Here is a 19,093-nt window from a genome sequence, read left to right on the forward strand (position 1 = left end):
GTAATTATTGGGGGAACACAGAATTGGGGTAGATATGTTGCCATGCTTCTCACCCTTCTCAGACTCTTTCAATTGCCTTCCTCCATATGAAATCGAGTAGTTTGTATTCCAGTGACAAGGTGCTGTTTAGATCTTTTCCAGAATGGCTACATGACGTTTGACCACAAACCATAGATGCGCAGCTACTTTAAAAAAAAACTTGAAAATGTAATGTTATGTTATATATTCAATGACCAGTTCAGATACTGCCAGCACACATATATTTAGGCGATATGCCAATGCAACCAATACTTCAGAAAAGGTGAAATTACGTCAACACAAAGTTATTTAGTCGTGAGATTTTAGAGTCGTATTGACTTCTAGGTTAGACGGAGATTACTAATTTAACACCATTCTTTACACATCCAGTCCCAAATGCTTACTGCTGGTAGTGTTTACAGAAATGTATCCCACCATCATTCCCATTATCAACAAGACTTTGATTCCAGTAACAGCAGCTCAGTACAATATTGACGTTCTCATATTCTGTAACCACACATCCCGTGGCTACAACTCAAGTGAATGTCCCATATAAAATAAAAAATAGTTGGTGAAAAAATTATTCCAACTATACAATAAAGCTGAACGGAATCAGAACTATAGTAGTCCCACTTTTGGTGGATTGAAAATTGTATCAAATTATGTGTGGTGTTTTTTCAGATAACGATTGGGATCCATACTGGTGAAGTTGTTACCGGAGTTATCGGTCAAAGAATGCCACGCTACTGCCTTTTTGGCAACACTGTGAATTTAACAAGCAGAACCGAAACCACCGGAGAAAAAGGGAAGATTAATGTATCAGAATACACATACAGGTAAGAAACAACATGTGAGGCCATCTCATGATCAGGAGCGCTAGCTTAGAGTAGAGCGCCTGTTTTTTGTCAATTAACTTTCTCTGATATAGCCTATGGTTGCAGAAAGCACACATTACTGAATGCCAGAACCACCAGTAATACCTTATTATGAAAAATTACTGTATGCTGCTCCATGGACACCAGTCATTCTACTCCAGGTACAGAAGGTCCTATCCATGTCTTACCCATTGGTACCCCTTTCTACACTCTGCCATGGGGATCCTGAAAGTAGACGCATAGAATAAGTAGGGCACTGAGATAACGGCCTTATTACAAGTTTGGTGGTGTGCAGGTGGGCCGCCATGCCACCAATCTTGCCTGCACTCCACCTGCCAGATTATGAGTTCATTCATGGTCTGGCGGGCAGTGCTTTGGCGGTCCGACGGCAGTGCTTTTCAAAGGCTCATATCTGAGCCTTAGAAAGGCATCGCAATAGGAGCGCCGAAGAATATTCCTGCAAGGCATGGACTGTGCAGTCCATGCTGTGCAGGAACAGGGGTCGCTTACTGACAGAGGGGCACAATATGTGCCCCTCTGTATGCACCCACAGGCCCTAAAGCAACAGGGTGTTCTGTAGGGCCCCCTTAGTTTCCTCACCGCCACACTTTTCATGGCGGGGTCACAGCCATGAAAACTGTGGCAGTGAGGAAACTCGTAATATGATTGGCATCGCCAGCATATTGCAGCTACAGAGCGCTGCGCAACTGCTGTGGGATCATGGATCCTCGGCGGTTGCAAGGGCCTGTGGCGGTCCAACTGCCCAAGTCATAATAGAGCGGGTGGACCACCACTCTGGCAGTCCACGGACCGCCACCATAACTATGGAAGTCGTAATAAGGCCAAATGTCTAAATCTGTAGTTTCTGCTTTTTGCCTTGCCCTGGCCCTTCATGAGCAAAAAAGAGGGTGTGTGGGAACTAATGGCATGATAAGGGTTCAATACTTTGGTAGCAACACGGGTCAGTGTATGTGCGATGTCACTACTGTTATGCTTAGGTTTTTACTGAATTGACTTCCATGCACCTCTCACAGAAAGCATTAACATTTGCATCATGCTCATCATGTCCAAGGCTAGACCATGATAGCACTGGAAACATCAGGCCCCTTAGCGGTCTACAGTCTTTTTTTGTGCTGCCCTCCATACTATTGTCACTGCTTCTTCTACGCTCACTATGTTTCGTTTTGATCGAGTCTTTCTTCTTGTTTGTATTTTTTGGTATCTTTCACAGATTGCCGAACACTTCAACAAAAACAAGGACTGCCCTAGAACACTCTGTATATCTGGTGTGCGTGCCTTGAGGCCCTTGCCTGCCAAAAGTCACTGCACTGCCCTGTTATCAATCTATTATCCTTTTTGTGGCCTTGTCCGGATGTGAAGTGGCTCCTTCGTATTCTCTGTAGGTTGCTTCTACACACTGTTAGCTGTGGGGTGAAAGTGGTGCCAGAAGAGAGTTGGAAGGGGAAAAGGAGGAACAGGATTCCATCATAGGATTGAAAAGAGGCCAACTGTCCCCAGCATACCTGTGAATTTGTGTGCTGTTATTATGTATTGTATGAGTCCATACCTTGAAGGCAAACCGAAGTGCAGCTGCACATAAGGTAACTCAGTGGAGCAGAGACGAGAGGCAGTTGTTAGTAATAAACGCTACCCACAAGCTTTTTGTTCAGTCTGGTGTCCTTGCCCTGTGCTGAGATCTATCATCTTCATAGTTTTTGGCAGTGGCACTTTACACTACAAACAAAGAATTGATTCTGCTGGTTTTGCTTGAACCAGCATGGGCGGCTCCTCCACTATTGCTGAGGAGCATCGCCCCACTGCCTTTCAGCAAGGCAAAAAAGGAAAAATAAAATGATAACGCAATGTTATTATCATTTTATTTTTCTGTGCTGGGGCAGTTTTGTGGGGTGGGCCTAGGCTACACAGGGGGGAAGAGTGGTGGCACACTTCCAAGTGCGCAGGAATGTTTTCCACCCACGCTGCATTACAGCCTGGGTGGAGAACATGCTCAGGCTCACATTCCCCATCTGAGTGCCGAACCACAGTGCTCAGACCAATCACAACACTGCATTGCAGCATTGTGATTGGCTTAGGGTAGCCTATCCTGCTTCCTGATCAAACAGAAGCCAGGAAGATGACGGAGAGGATGGAAGAGAGGCAGGGTCCGGCCAGTCAGTTTGCTTTCTCCCTGACTTATTTGCACAGATTTAAATAGATAGATCCTAGTTTACATTGATGTAATTAAATGCCTATTTTGCATGAACACCCCCCAATTTTTCCCCAGTATTTGCACTGATCGGGATACATTTTAAAGTCTGTTAACCAGGCCCCAGTACATGTGCTCTCACCCCTAAACCTTGCATGCATGTTTCAGGATGGCTAGGGTATCCATCTAAGCCAGGCAGAACCCACCACTCTAGTCAGGAGAGGGGAGTTACACACCCAAGATAACCCCTGCTCACCCCCTTGGTAACTTGGCAGAGTGGTCATGCTTATCCAGAAGGCAATGTGTAAAGCGTTGGCGCAACACACACACACATGCACGCCCCCCCCACACACACACACACCAGTGACACAATAAATACACCACAAAAGAGACACACACACACACACACACACTCATACACACACCAGTGACACAATAAATACACCACAAAAGAGACACCACAGAGTTGTATATGAAAACGCATATCTGTATTATATATAAACGTAGACCAGAACAATAGCAATCAAAACTAGGCAATTGTCATAACATCACAGTTAGTGCAATAAAGTAAAGACGTAAATGTTGCACACATCATGAAAACAAAAAGAAAACAACGTTTTCTGCCTATATATGTTTTTAGTTGCTGGAAATTCTCACCATCTTATCAGCACTCACAAGGAGTCTTAAAGGAACCAAGGAACATATATCACTGTCACTGCCATCATAACAATAATACTGTTCTCTAATAAGCTGTTCCAATATATGCATATCCGCCTCTGTTATGGTGACAGTTGTATATGTTCCTTGGCTTCTTTAAGGCTCGTTGTGAGTGTTGATAAAATGGTGAGAATTTCCGCCAACTAAAAACATGTATATGCAGGAAACCTTGTATTCTTTTAATTTTGAAATTTCCCCTGATCCAGTTTTTTTACAGGGGTCCTCGCTTTTGTTGCATTACACGTCATGAAAACACCATTACCTTGCATATTATGCAGTTCCATGATATAGTACTTGTAATCCGGGCCAGAATAAGGCATAAAAATGATACAAATCAATATCAGAGCATGAAATGCAGCATGTAATGAATACAACTCATAATCACCCAAACACATAGGAAGCAGCACACCTGCACTCCTACTAATGGCATTGGGTAATTTGGGCTTCAGCCACAGGCCATAATAGCTTCTGTGTGTCTATAACCGTTCCTACGATAATTGGTAGAATCCACAGGTTTGAGACCTCTGTCAAGGATTCACCCCGTCCTGCGACGACCATAGAATCATTCACCATTGAAGGTGCACCCTCAGTCCAAGCACCCAGATGGAAAAACTGGGTCGAACCCTCATAGCGGACCTAAATGCATACTTTGAACCGATGGCCAAAAAGATTACTAACGGTTCATGTTTCAACAAGCCAGGCAACAGGCAGAAGAATGTATTGTCACTTTCCACATGTGACTAAAAGAATTCGCTAGCACATGCGGGTTTGCTGATGTGACTGAAGAAATAGGTGGCCAAATCATTCAAGGTTGTGGGTCAGCCAAGCTCTGTGAACACATCCTGGAGACATCCGGGAGGTAACTAGCAGAAATCTTAACCTTGGGCTGCTTGATAGAAATCTTGAAAGCACATGCCTCTCACATTGAATCAACCTGAATGCACCTCTGATACATATTTGCGGTGTTGAGCATAGTGAATCTGTACTTACATATATATACTTAGCTTCATGATTATTTAGTAGTCGATGTTTAGGTAATGGGATTTTTGTAGGGTATTTTATCCACCTTATTCTGATACTATGCTGTCTGATGAGATGTCTTTCTTGTCTTACAGTCTTTGTCTTTGGCTGGTACCAGATACTTGAAATCTTCGGCCTCCATTGACATTTAGAGGCCCCCAAATGGAATACTACCAACCTTTATTTGCATGGTATTTGTCATACATGCCATATTTTAGCATTACTTGACAGGATAACGCCCACCCCATTGCTCACTGCTGGCTGTTATCCTTTAAATACTGTCAGTACCCTTGGCATTGTAGCATCCACCCAGATATACCTAGTCTTCTTTGGTACATTGCTGGCATAATGTGTTAATTGGCATCCATTCCTGGCATATTCGCAGGAAGCAGTGGAGTGGAGTGCTCAGGGAAGCTCATGTGCTGAGGCAGCAAGTTAAGTCCCTGCAAGAGTCGAAGTTGGGAGAGAGGATACCATCTCTATAGAGGAGGTGCATCATAATGGGAATCATCCAAATGGGCATGTTTTTGGCGCAGTAGTCTATAACGAACTGGGAGACTCACTCTGCACCTAAAACAGGCACACACACAACCAAAAATTAAAGATATGTTAAGTTTAAAATGAATTAAAGAAGCAACTGAGGAGCTTAATTGCAAGGGGCTTACGCCGCCAATGCATCAAAATTTTGGCCGCGCAATCACTGCTCCAAATTTACAAGGTGACATATCTTTAAGGATGAGTCACTTTTCATCGGCCTGTGTTGATTTTTTCCTCCATCGGAATCGGCTGAGTTGCATTAGTTTTAATATATGCATGGAAGGTGTTCCGTCAGAAGCCGTAAAATTGATGCAGTGGTATTTATGAAATTGTAGCCAAAATGACGCCTTTTCAGGAGGAGGACCACTGAGCTTCAGATGCGTCAAAATATCTAAGCTTCAAAAATCTAAGCGTAGGAATGACACATTGGCTGTTTCAGAGCAATTTGACCAGCTGAAGTGACGTGAAACAAGCAATCAAGTCACAGCCCCATAACAGGTAAGTGCTCACATAAGGTACGTAATACAATACATTACACTTTACTCTCTGTTAATGCCCTATGTCACACATACGTGGGCATAGTAGTGCACATAAGTACACTGTGCCTACTTGTATGGGTGACATACAGGATTAATGTAATAGAGTGCAAGGTGAGTTTTTCACCTTTTCACACTCTATTACATTTGTCCTATACAGTAGGCTACTTGCACCAGTAATAACTGACTCATTGCCGCATTGCTGTAGTTGAGTCAGTTTTATGACCAACTACAGTGATGAGCCACTTTTGGGCCTGATACGTCAGAATTTCTGATGTACCCATGAATCATTGCGCAATGGGGCCCCATATGAAAAATACGCCGCATCCATCGCATCGTAAGTATTTCTGACGCAGGCGCAAGTGATTTAGACGCAATGCTGCATTCCTGCAGCAATGCGTCATTTCTTGTAAATGAGGCCCTCGGTTTATACGTGTTCCCTGATAGATCGTCAATATAGCAGCGACGCACTGCCTATTTTTTTAACCTGCTTTCTTCTAGAAGTGATTTCCATCACAGATATGCAATTAGGTGTGGGATTTTTATTCTGAAAACATTGTTTTTTTAATTATTTTTCCAGATGCCTTATGACACCGGAAAATTCCGATCCTCAGTTTCATCTGGTGCACAGAGGACCTGTGAGCATGAAGGGGAAAACTGATCCAATGCAAGTTTGGTTTCTGTCCAGAAAGAGTTCAGAAACAGCGGTATGAATAATCAAGCAGTTATTACATTACAGCGATGCATAAATGTGGCAAGTGTAATCTAAATCACGAGAAGCCCTTTCTTTAGCAAAGATACATTTTCTTGTGGAGAAAGAGACCGCTCAGTTAAACATTGCTATATTAATATGTCTGCTGCCCAGAGAGCCGATTAAAATCATTGATGGTGCGGTTTCAGTGTTTATACAATTACAAAAATACTTTTTTAACATGGAAAACTACACATAGAAATGTCATATGTTTTAATGTTCATCATTACACTGTCACGGTTCATTTTCTGTTCTATGAGACTTTGTAACATATCTGCAGGTTACAGTTCACCTGGCAAGCTGCCCCGTTGGGCCTGATTTACAAACCTTTTTCACTTATGACGCATACGTTGTTTCGCTCCAGAAAGTTGCCTGAAAGTAATGCAAAGCAGCACAAAGTGCTTTTTTTTGCATTGCTCTTCATCAAGGGGCGTTCCAGGTGTAGTACATTGACGTTTCCATGAAACCACCCATAGTTTTTGGCACAAAACCCTATCTACTAAAAATGGTAGACAGGGTTTTGCAGCAAAATTAATGTCACTTTGAAGCAGGCATAACAAGGATACATGCTTTTATTTCTTCTAACTTTTCCCATTTTGCATGTGTGCTAGACTGTACAGCACACATCCAAAGTGGGAAAAGTTTTAAAGTTAGTCTAAGCATAGTATTTTTTTCTAAAAAAGTATCTGTTCTTTTTTTACTCAGGTTTTTCCGCCGGTGCCCACCGGCTGCTGCCCGCCGCATTCCTGCCGTTTCCTACTCTTCCCGCTGCTGTGTCCCTGTGGCCCCGCTCCCCTGGATTCCCATTGGCCACCCCGCTCCTGCCTCCCAACTGCTCCTCCCTCCCTCTCCCCCTCTTATGGAGGCCGCGCTTCTGCGCCCGTCCGCGCTTGGACCGCGCCCAGCGCTAGAACCACTGGTCCCTGCGCACTCCACAACGCAAGACTCCAATACGAGGCCAACACGCTCCTCGCACTCAACGCCGGCTGAGACCACCGCTGCTTCCAGGCTGCCCCAAAATGCACATACGGACCTTTTTCCTGCCGCACCTGCAACTTCACCTGCGACAGATCCACCAAACCTCCAAGGACCGGTACCAACCACCTCTGCTGCATACTCCTCAACACCCGCTCTGCACGCAAACACGCCGTTGAGCTCTGGGACCTGCTCGCACCTCCGACCCAGACGTTGCCTTCCTGACCGAGACCTGGTGGAATGACTCTTCAGCGTCCGACATCACTGTAGCCATTCCGGACGGACGGCTACAAGATCACCCGCAGGGATCGCAACAACGAGGAAGGAAACCTCTTAAAATTTCGAAAGAGCCTGAAAACGCTACTGTTCAGGAGAAGCCTGAGCATGGCTTAATCCAATGCGATCTTTTGTTCTGACCTGTTGTGTTATTGTCCTATTCCATCTTTCCGGGCGCTTAGAGGCCTGCAGGTGATTAGGCGCGGTATAAAATTAAAATAACAATAACAATAACAACGGAATCGAAGGAGGTTTAGCCATCATCCACAAGTCCACCCTCAAGGTCTACACCCACGCAGACGACACCCTCAACACCGCCAAACACCTGCACTTCCGGATCCACACCGACCCCAACACCACACTCAGAGGAACACTCGTCTACAGACCCCTCGGAACCTGTGTTCAGTTCAGCGACTCCATCGCCGACCTCGCCAGCACCCACGCACTCGCCTCCACGGACTACATCCTCCTCAGAGACCTGAACTACCACCTCGAGAACAACAACAACGCTAACTCCACCACCCTGATCGACAACCTCGCCAACCTCGGCCTCAGACAGCTCGTCAATGAATCCACCCACGCCGCCAACCACACGCTCGACCCCGTCTTCACCACTAGCACCCACGTTGCCTTCAACCGCACCACCAAACTCCACTGGACCGACCACCGCTGCATCCATTTCACTTTCAAGAAACCAACCACGCACCACCGCACCCAACAGCGGCCTCGCCGCTGCTGGAGCAAAGTCACCGAAGATCAACTGACCTCCACCCTCGCCCAGAACCCACCCTCCGACCCCACCGACCCAGACGCCACCGCCCACAACCTCAGACAGTGGATCGACGACTGCGCCAACACCCTCGCCCCGCTCAAGAAACCCTCCAACAGCTACACCAGCAAGAAAGCCACCTGGTTCACCGAAGAGCTCCAGACCTCCAAACGTACATGCCGGAAACTGGAGAAAAAATGGCTCCACGATTGTACACCAGACTGCCACGCAGCCCACAAGGACGCCACCCGCAGACATCACCAACTCATCAGAGCAGCCAAGAGATCTTCCTTCAAAGCCCGCCTGGACAACAACGCACACGACAGCAAAGAACTTTTCAACATAGTGAAGGAATTCTCCAACCCCAGCGCCATCACCAACGACATCCCGCCCTCACAAGATCTGTGCGTCTCACTGGCCACCTTCTTCCACCGCAAGATCGCTGACATCCACGACAGCTTCAACACCACGACCGCCCAACTACGGCAGACTCCACCCCCCCGCAAACACCACCTGCACCAACCGCCTGACCTCCTGGTCCTACATCAACGACGACGAGACACGCAAGGTCATGAACTCCATCCACTCAGGATCCCCGTCAGACCCCTGCCCACACCACATATTCAACAAAGCTGACGCATCCATCGCACCCCAACTACGGAAGGTCATCAACATCTCCTTCAAGACAGCGACATTCCCGGAAAGCTGGAAGCACGCCGAAATCAACGCCCTCCTCAGAAAGCCCAAGGCGGACCCCAAGGACCTCAAGAACTTCCGGCCCATCTCTCTGCTCCCTTTCCCGGCGAAGGTCATCGAGAAAACCGTCAACATGCAACTGACCCGCCACCTGGAGGATGACAACATCTTAGACGCCTCCCAGTCCGGATTCAGACGACACCACAGCACCGAGACAGCCCTCATCGCCGCCACAGACGACATCAGATGCCAACTAGACAACAGCGAAACATCCGCCCTCATGCTCCTGGACCTATCAGCCGCCTTCGACACGGTGTGCCACCGCTCACTAAAGACACGCCTCCAAGAAGCCAGAATCCAGGAGAAGGCCCTGGACTGGACCACGTCCTTCCTCACCGGCAGAACCCAGAGAGTCCGCCTCCCACCTTTCCGATCCGAAGCCACCAACATCAGCTGCGGCGTACCCCAGGACTCATCCCTCAGCCCGACCCTGTTCAATGTCTACATGGCCCCCCTCGCACAAGTAGCCCACCAGCATGGCCTGAACATCATCTCCTATGCAGATGACACCCAACTCATCCTCTCCCTAATCAAGGGCCCGCACACCGCCAACACCAACCTCCATGAGGGAATGAAGGCCGTCGCCAAATGGATGAGGAGCAGCCGTCTGAAACTGAAATCGGACAAGATGGAGGTCCTCATCCTCGGCCCCACCCCCTCTGCCTGGGACGACTCCTGGTGGCCGACCACACTGGGAACAGCACCGACACCCACCGACCAGGATTCATCCTCGACTCCTCCCTCTCCATGTCGAAGCAGGGCAACGCCGTCTCCTCCTGCTACAACACCCTCCGCATGCTCCGCAGGATCTACAAGTAGATCCCGAAAGAAACTAGAAGAACGGTGACCCAAGCCCTCGTCAGCAGCAGGCTGAACTACGGCAACGCACTCTACACAGGAATCCCGGCCAAACACCCACAACGACTGCAATGCATCTAAAACGCATCCGCCTGACTGATCCTCAACATCCTACGCTGCAGCCACATCACCCCCCACCTGAGAGACCTACACTGGCTCCCCATCAACAAGAGGATCACTTTCAAGCTCCTCACCCACACACACAAAGCACTCCACAACTCCGGACCAGCCTACCTGAACAGCAGACACAGCTTCTACACCCCCACCCACCAGCTCCGCTTCGCCAGCCTCGCCCTAGCCGCCGCCCGCCGCATCCAACGGGCAACCTCCGGTGGCAGGTCCTTCTCCTTCCTTGCCGCCAAGACCTGGAACACCCTCCCTACCCACCTGAGGCAGACCCAGGACCTGCTCACCTTCAGAAGACTCCTCAAGACCTGGCTCTTCGAGCAGTAGCGGCACCCCCTCCCCTCAACACCTTGAGACCCTCACGGGTAAGTAGTGCGCTTTACAAGTGATTGATTGATTGAGTACAAAATCAATGTTAGACTCACAGACACCGCTGCACTATGGTGTAAAAATATGGGTGTGTCGCATGGCAGAATAATTGTGCGCCAGCGCATGGGAAAGAGCAATAGTGCTATGACTCAGTAGCTATGGTGCCTTCTTCTTCTCTCCCTGTCATGCAACACAGCCGATCAACTTTGGTTTTGAAAATCTTAGCCTTAGTTTTAGACCCCAGCTCCCCTGAAGGTGTTTTTTTTTAGCCAGGTGGCAGATGTATGCATGCATGCAGTTATGTCAACATTATACATTATTACCTGATTGTTTAAAAACATATAGAAAAACAAATTTCATTCATTTTAAAGCAAGAATGTACATCGTTTACACTTAATCAAAGCACTGAGTGTTGTGACCTAAAAGACCAATCAGCCTCTTTGAGGAAATACTCATTTATCTTGCTGGTATCTATTTTCTTTTGCTTTGTTTATTATTTATTTTATAGTTAATCGTGCCCCAAAGTACCTATAGGAGCTGTTGGGTAAAGGAACAGAAAGAAAAATGTTTATACTCGTGAAGAAATATTTTCAAGATTCAAATACAAAACATAGCCACAAATAATGCAGCCATCTTCCAAGGAAACTGAAAAGACATTGAGGCCGTCTTTGTGAGTTTCAAATAGGCATAGTTCAAGATTTGCAGGAAATTCACAATATAACAAATTGATGCAAGCCCACTACCATCATGGACTCCTTAAGGTCCCTGGTTTTCATACATGTCAGGGGTTCATTGGTTTGCTTGTGTGAGTAAGTAACTTTTAAGCCCTTCCATGTTCATATTTTGGGTCTTTCATCTCCTGGGCATTACGCCAACTCACAAATTCCAATGTTTGTTTTTAAACCAAGTGTTGGACTTGGGCCTGTTTGCAGGGTCATCCCTGAACTTTTTGCCTTCCTCCTGTATTGTTTCTGACCTGATTTTGTTGGTTTTAGGACTCTGGGCACTTTACTACTGCTGATCAGTTCTTAAGTGCAAATGTTCACTGTGTAAATTGTTATGGTAATTGGTTGTCCATGATTGGTATATTTGTCTTACTAGTAAAGTCCCTAGTAAAGTACATTATGTGTGCCAGGGCTGGTAATGCAAATGCTACTAGTGGGCCTGCAGCACTAATTGTGCCACCCACATAAGTAGCCCTAAAAAGAGATCTCAGGCCTGCCTCTGCAGTGCCTGCGCACAGTTTGTTAACTGCCTTGTTGTCCTGACAAGTGCACCCACTTGCCAAGCCTTACCCTTCCCTTTTTATGCACATCAGACACCCTTATAGTAGGCCCAAGGTACCCCCCTGGGCCGGGTGCAGTGTATGTGAAAGGTAGGACATGTATAGAGGTGTGTACCATGTCCTGACAGTGAAATACTGCCAATTTCGTTTTTCACTGTTACAAGGCCACCTTACCCACAGGACAGAATGGGTAATGTTGTGTAACATGTTTCCAGCATATCTTCCCATTGGCATAAGATGGGGAAATGGAGTCTAGTGTGCCTGAACTCAGAATGTAATAACCCATCTTTTTGTGAGTATGTTTTTTAAATTGTGTGTTTAGAAACCACACTTTTAAAGGTGGCTGGTTTCTTGTCCTAACCATCCTGCGTGACTCTGCCTGGTTGTGTATTGACTGTCTGGGTTTGGATGTGACAGGGTCTGGGGAGGTGTCCTGACACCAGGGAGGAGTAGGTGAGACAGAAACAGGCTGGCCTGCATTTGGTGTGGTGGGAGGAGTAGCCGCCTGGAGGTGGAGAGGGCTGTGCTGCTGCCACAAAAGGATGGCTCCACCTCCTGCTGAACGTCTGAGGCCCAGACCCCCACTATCAAAGGAAGAGGGTGGGCACTGGCAGGAAGACACCCAGAACTGGTTTGGACCGGACTCAGAGCCCCCTGAACAAAAAGACTTCAAAGGCACTTAGGGGTATAAATGTGAGAGCTAAAACCCCTGAAATCAAGACTGAACCCAAGACAGAAAAAGGATTGAAACTACTTTGTGATCAAATGGAACCTCTGCCAAAGAAGAACAGCTGAAGAGACTGAAGAGAAGGACTGCCCTTGCTGTGTGTTCTGGGGCTGGCCTGCAGTTTGCTGATTTGACTAAGGAGAGGACAAGGGACTTTGCTGTGTGCTGTGTCCCCCTGCTTGAAAGGACTTTGCTGTGTTCCGAATTAACTTGTCTCCAAGGGCCCGAGGAGAGCTGGACCCCTGTTGTGGAAACTCAGGAACATCAAAGTTTCCAAACGTGTCTCAGCGACACTTGGTGCGTGTGCTTTTGCACGCCTGAGACTACCGTGTGGTCTGTGGTGCTGTTTATGATGTGCCCCATGACCGCATTGCCCCCGCAGAGTGAAACATCGTCCATGCTGCTGCATTGCTGTTTGTGGCCTGAGCCGTCATCGCAGCTGAGGCTGTGAGTAAGGATCGCCGCCGCCAGCCCGAGCCGCAACGTGCTAAAGGATTTCTTGAAGCTAAGGAAGCTGCAAGGTGAAAAGGGATTGTGATCGTTCTTCGCCAAGAGGAACCTGCCCAAGATCATCAACGAAAGAGAAGGCAGCGCCGTAACCCGTCCGGCTACAGCGTCGCCTAGCAACGGAGCCGCAACGTGCTAAAGGATTTCTTGAAGTTAAGGAAGCTGCAAGGTGAAAGGGTTCGTGATTGTTGTTCGCCAAGAGAAATCTGCCCAAGATCATCAACGAAGGAGACGGCAGCGCCATAACCCGCCCGGCTGCAACGCCATCGGTACCGCCCAGCAGGACTGTCCGACGAGCGGGGAGAGAGAGAGAGAGAGAGAGAGAGAGAGAGAGAGAGAGAGAGGCAGCGCACCCCCCAGGTAAGACTTGGACTCCGGTCAGGAGCCGCAATCGTGTGTAGCCTGGGGAGGCATGCAGGAGGAGTACAGGAGGGCTCCAGTCTCTCTCCCGCTGCACCGCGTTAGACGCGCTGAGTCCTCGAGTGGCCCATACCTGCCCAGCAGTACCGGGGCCTCCCCTTTAAGTTTACGGCCTAGAGGTGCCCGAGCTGACGGCACAGATTGGCTTATAGCATTATTCCTTGCATTAAAAACTGCCTTATTCTTGCACTAAGAACTGCCTTATTCTTGCACTAAGAACTGAATTACTCTTGCATTTAGAACTGCATTATTCTTGCATTATGAACTGAATTATTCATGCATACGAACCACATTATTCTTGCATTATGAACTGCATTATTCCTGCATTACGAACTGCATTAGTACTTGCATTAAGGACTGTCTTATTTCTACATTATGAACTGCCTTACGAACTGCATAGCATTGCATTAGGACTGCATTAGATCATCGTGAACTAAGAACCTACAAGTGATTGTTGGCCTAATAACTGGCAAAGTGAAATATTACGAATACGCATATGCTGGATTTCTATTATTTGGTCTCATCGTATTTCTTTTGATAAAGATACCACTATTTTTATAAAATCAGTGTGGTGTCCATTTGTGGTGTTATCACTGTTTTACTGGGAGTGTGGTTGCAAATACTTTACACATTGCCTTGGAGATAAGCCTGGCCGCTTGTGCCAAGCTACCGGAGGGTGAGAAGGGGTTATCTAAGAGTGAGTCCCTCCTTTCCCTGACTAGAAGCAAGGGTCCCTATTTGGACTAAGGTACCTACCTCACCCAACTAGAGACCCCTAGTTCTAACATTTAAGCGGGGGCAGTAGCCCCAGGTGCCTGGCACCTTTCCTCCACTCTCCCTTCTGCCAAGTCAGGTATGGCATCCTGACACTTTGGGATCCCCCTCAGGAAGTGGCCTCCCGATACAGACTAGGCTTAACTAGGGACTTTACTAGTAAGGCAAATATACCAATCATTAGCCACCAATTACCATAACAATCTACACAGAGAGCATATGCACTTTAGCACTGATCAGCACTAAACAGGTCAGAATCAATACACGAGGAAGGCAAACTGTTTAGGGATGACCCTGCAAAAAGGGCAAAGTCCAACACAAAGTCTGAAGTTTGCAGGGCATTCTGGGTAAGGACAATGGTTGCATCCATGCAGCCCACACCAATCTAGATTCCCTACAGTCTCTAGTTTACAGAAATGTGACCCAAAGCCCAAATATTTCAGTGCCCACATACCAAAGGATAGCTTTTTCTGAAGGAACTTTCAATCCCCTTTCCATGGTCGTGTTTTTGTTCTTTTACTGTCTTGTTCGATAGCCCTTGTGGGATACAGTTTTTATCAGAACTGTGAAATGCGGGATGGTAGGACATTTTCTATTTATTGAATTTCTCGACCTTTCTGACTTCCATATGTGAAACACTTTTTGAAAAAACTCCTCAGAATCACCTACAATTATAGAATGACCCCTATAGCTAAACTCAGATTATTGTGTACATTGCAAAAATACATAGCTTTTCTTCATGCCCAATGAGATTTTTAATTATCAAAAGATGCTGGGTCAGTACACAAATAGAATTTATCATACTCCACTGCTCTATTGTTGCCCTGGGTACTGTAGCTTTTTTTTTTTAAAACTTCAGACAATGAATATTTCTGTGACCATTAGAGTCATAATGGTGTTTTACTTCTGTAGATTGGCCATCAGTGCACAAGGAACAGATAAAAAACATGTTCTGTGTTTCTCTTTTCCCACCTACATTTCAAAAATTATATTTGGTGAGAAAGCCTTAATCCATCTCCCCAAATGACCATTCACTGAAACCACAAAAATAGAACATTCTGATAATCACTTAGAAAATTGCAAAACAGTGGTGAATGCTGTTTTTACTCTTTGCCTGTTTCTGAAAGTTGGAAAATGATACTCATCACTCATACCTCTTGTCAATGCCATTTTTAGATAGAAACACAGACTTTCTTGAAGATAGGCTATTTGTGGAAGATGCCACATTTGGCTATTTTCTCAGATCTCCTATGGGTAAATGTTAAATGCTGAGTCTCTTATTTTCCCCAGCTTGGGCAAAAGGTCACAAATGTGCCCTAGATATCAACTGCAGAAAAAGGTAATGAAGGCTTAAGGTTAGTCAAAAAGAGACTCTGCCTTTGAAGGAGAGTTATGAGGTGAAGTGCAGCCCTTAAAAACCAAATGCTTTCAGGCACATATTCAAACATAAATAGAGCAACCCAATAGTCTCTTAGAAGACTGGGTAAGAGTCAAGTACAACAAGGTAAATGCTCCTATAGGAATTAATATAAGAGAAAAAAAGTTTTTTGAGAAAGGTAATAATTATCTGTGTGAAACAAAAGTTAAGGCAACATAGGAAACACACTCTTACTTAAAGAAAAAATATATAATGGCATTTAAGGAAAGTAAAGTTAATGTATCTCTCATTACTAAACTGTTGCACTGTACATAGCATAGACGGGGTCACGTTATATAGCACACACAGGATGGATACCACTTTAACTAGGTGAAGGAAGTCTGTTGTAGGTGTAATTACAAAAACCTGTGTATCCTCAATTGCTAAGAGCAAATGTCTATATAGTCCTGTTTCCTTTTTTTTAAGGGTCTTAAAAACACTTGACAATCTTTAGTGGCAATCAATGAAATCTGTCGACATTTTGGTTTATTGAGTATGAGACATGTACAGCAATCTTCAGGACCTTTGAGACAATGACCCAAAGAAACAATAGAGAAAAACATGGAGAATGAAACCGAACACTTTGCATTTACTGAGTTTAAATGAAAAAAGTAAATGAAATGTTTCTTAAAATGATAGGATCGAATGTTGATGAGCATAAAATTGAGAAGTGAATGCTGGTCTGTAAAATGGCTTACAAGATGTTTGAAAATAATCATTGACCAAAAGCAATGGAGAATTCCTTGTTTGTGCTGATATGGGTAGAGGAACTCCTCCATGTCCATCCTTTCTTCCCTAAGCTGTTTAGAGGAAAGACTTGTTTTTAATTTACTCGTATGGCAGCCTATTGAACACAGCGCTGCTACACATTTGCATGGCCTTGCTAATGACTAATAAGTAGAACATCACATAAAGTCACTCTCAGCTACTTATATCTGCTTCTGGATCTGCAGAGACATGTTTTTGCAGATGCTGCAGAAGGAATAAGCAGATTTTGACTAAGGAATAGAAAATAAGATGGCAAGACTCTTTTCAAATGTCAGATAAGCTGCAATTTTGTCTGAGCAAAGAATAATAAAGATGAAGTGGTACAATGGCTTCCAAAGTTAAGATTTGATTTTCCATTAAAATTTAAAGTATGGAAGCAGAACAAATTCAGCAAATATGCATAGTGGGCAACTCATTGACGGGGAACATAGAGAGGGCTTCATTGGGCCCAGAGCCACTAAAGCTGTACACCTGTATCCAGCCTTGCCAGCACTTTAGGAAAAACATTCCAAGGGTAAATATAAAATCCCCAGAGTGGGAAGTCTTCACTTACCTGACTCAGAAATGTTGACTTGTCAGATTGTCTCGTAGCACATATTTGTTCCTCTCTATTGCTGTCAATAATGAACAGTACACTGATCCTCAAAGGCTCAAGACCATGAATTAACTTCTGAGATTCAGTTGGTAAAAGCATTGGATGGGATCCCTTTCAACGAATGTCACTTGCAACTTTGCTCACACCTTGTTTCCTCCTACGGGACCTCATGTTATTTGCTTATTATATGCCCTTTCCAACAACTCCTCAAGACCCAAGCGGAATTTAAAGCCTTCATTCAGGCCCTGAAAGACATGTGATATTACGATACCTGGGAACAAGCAAAGTAACAGGAAACATTCTAGAAATTGTCACAACTGAATACATTTTCGACCTTTCCATTGCCCAGAGGAGCTTGAGCAGCCTCCTTTACTACAAACTAGAGGCACAACAATCTCTAGTTACTCTGAACCTTTTCGGTGTAGTTCCCCTATAAATCAGAGGCCCCTTGGGCTCAAATTATCTCATGCTCGTCACAGTTCTTTGGATCACATAATATGACTCCTCATCTTCAGAGGTAGTGTTAGAAATTGGATTTCTGGTTTGCAAGGGTATGCACCTAAGCCAGGCAGAACCCACCACTCTAGTCAGGGCAAGGCAGTTACACACATGTTAACCCCTGCTCACCCCCTTGGTAGCTTGCAGAGCAGTCAGTCTTATCCCAGAGGAAATGTGTAAAGCGTTTACGCAACACACACACACCCACCAGTGACACACTAGGCACACCACAAAAGAGACTCCACACCAGGTTATATAAAAATAGACTTTGTGTTATAGGTAAACCACATTAGACTACAATCATATCAATCACTATTACTTTGACAACTAGGCAATTGTCATGACATCATAGGTCATAAATTACTTTTGTCAGCTAAGGCAATTGTCATACCACATTTAGTGCAATAAGGTAAATCTCCATAAGTTTCACATGTTATACACACACCACTTTATAGATAAATGAGCTTTGTCAATTATGCAAGGTAGCTGGGTGCTGCTTCTGGATTTTGAAGACAGCACGAAAGATCCTACCTCTTCTCCCGTTTCATGCAAGAAGATTACTCCTCCAGGCACTGATTCTGTCACGTCTGGATTACGCTAATGCCCTATATTTAGGAGCCCCCCAGTCCACAATAGGCATACTACAGAAGGTCCAGAACTGTGCAGCAAGAATTCTCTTGCAAATTTCGCGGAGAGAATCAGCAAAAGGAGCAATTAGACAATTGCACTGGCTTCCTGTGTCACAAAGGATTAAATTCAAGGCCCTCTGTGTGACACACAAGATCATGGCCGCAAATGGCCCTCTAATCCTTCAAAGGATAGTCTCTCCATACCATCCCAGAAGGCACCTTCGCTCTGGAAATAAGCGCCTTGCTATGGTACCGAGAATTGTCAGGACCAGATGTGGAGGTCGCTGCTTCTCATATGTCGCTTCTAAGACATGGAACACCCTCCCAGACTCCATCCGTATGGAGGAGGAATACCTGCCCTTTCGACGGCTTCTGAAGACGCATCTTTTTCCTACAGTATAATTTTATCTGCCTCTGGTCGTCTGGTTCTTAGCGCTGGGAGGCCTTAGGGTAGCCATGCGCTCTATAAATGCCTCTTTCATTTCATTTCATTTCATGCAAACCTAACATCATATCCAGGGCACTGTTACACATAGATCACCTTGTAGCTTAGGCAAAATACCTTAGAACACCATTATTTTGATCACCTTCACAGATACGTGAAAGATGTGTATTGCATTAATTAACTCTACATTACTGTCTGTTCACAAAAACAGGCGACCGCACTTATGTGGGCCTTGGCTG

General features: G+C 45.6%; 1 protein-coding gene across 1 annotated transcript in view; it reads left to right on the forward strand.

Annotated features, from left to right (window-relative positions):
* The window catches only part of GUCY1B1 (guanylate cyclase 1 soluble subunit beta 1), a 377,660-nt gene that overhangs the window by 333,763 nt on the left and 24,804 nt on the right, over positions 1-19,093 (forward strand). The window contains exons 12-13 of the mRNA XM_085641713.1: positions 700-854; positions 6,490-6,616. Of these exons, the coding sequence (XP_085497839.1) occupies positions 700-854; positions 6,490-6,616 (282 nt within the window). The remainder of the gene's footprint in view (positions 1-699; positions 855-6,489; positions 6,617-19,093) is intronic.

The sequence above is a fragment of the Triturus cristatus genome, chromosome 2_2 (genome assembly GCF_964204655.1).
Source record: "Triturus cristatus chromosome 2_2, aTriCri1.1, whole genome shotgun sequence".
In the NCBI taxonomy this organism is placed as follows: Eukaryota; Metazoa; Chordata; class Amphibia; order Caudata; family Salamandridae; genus Triturus; species Triturus cristatus.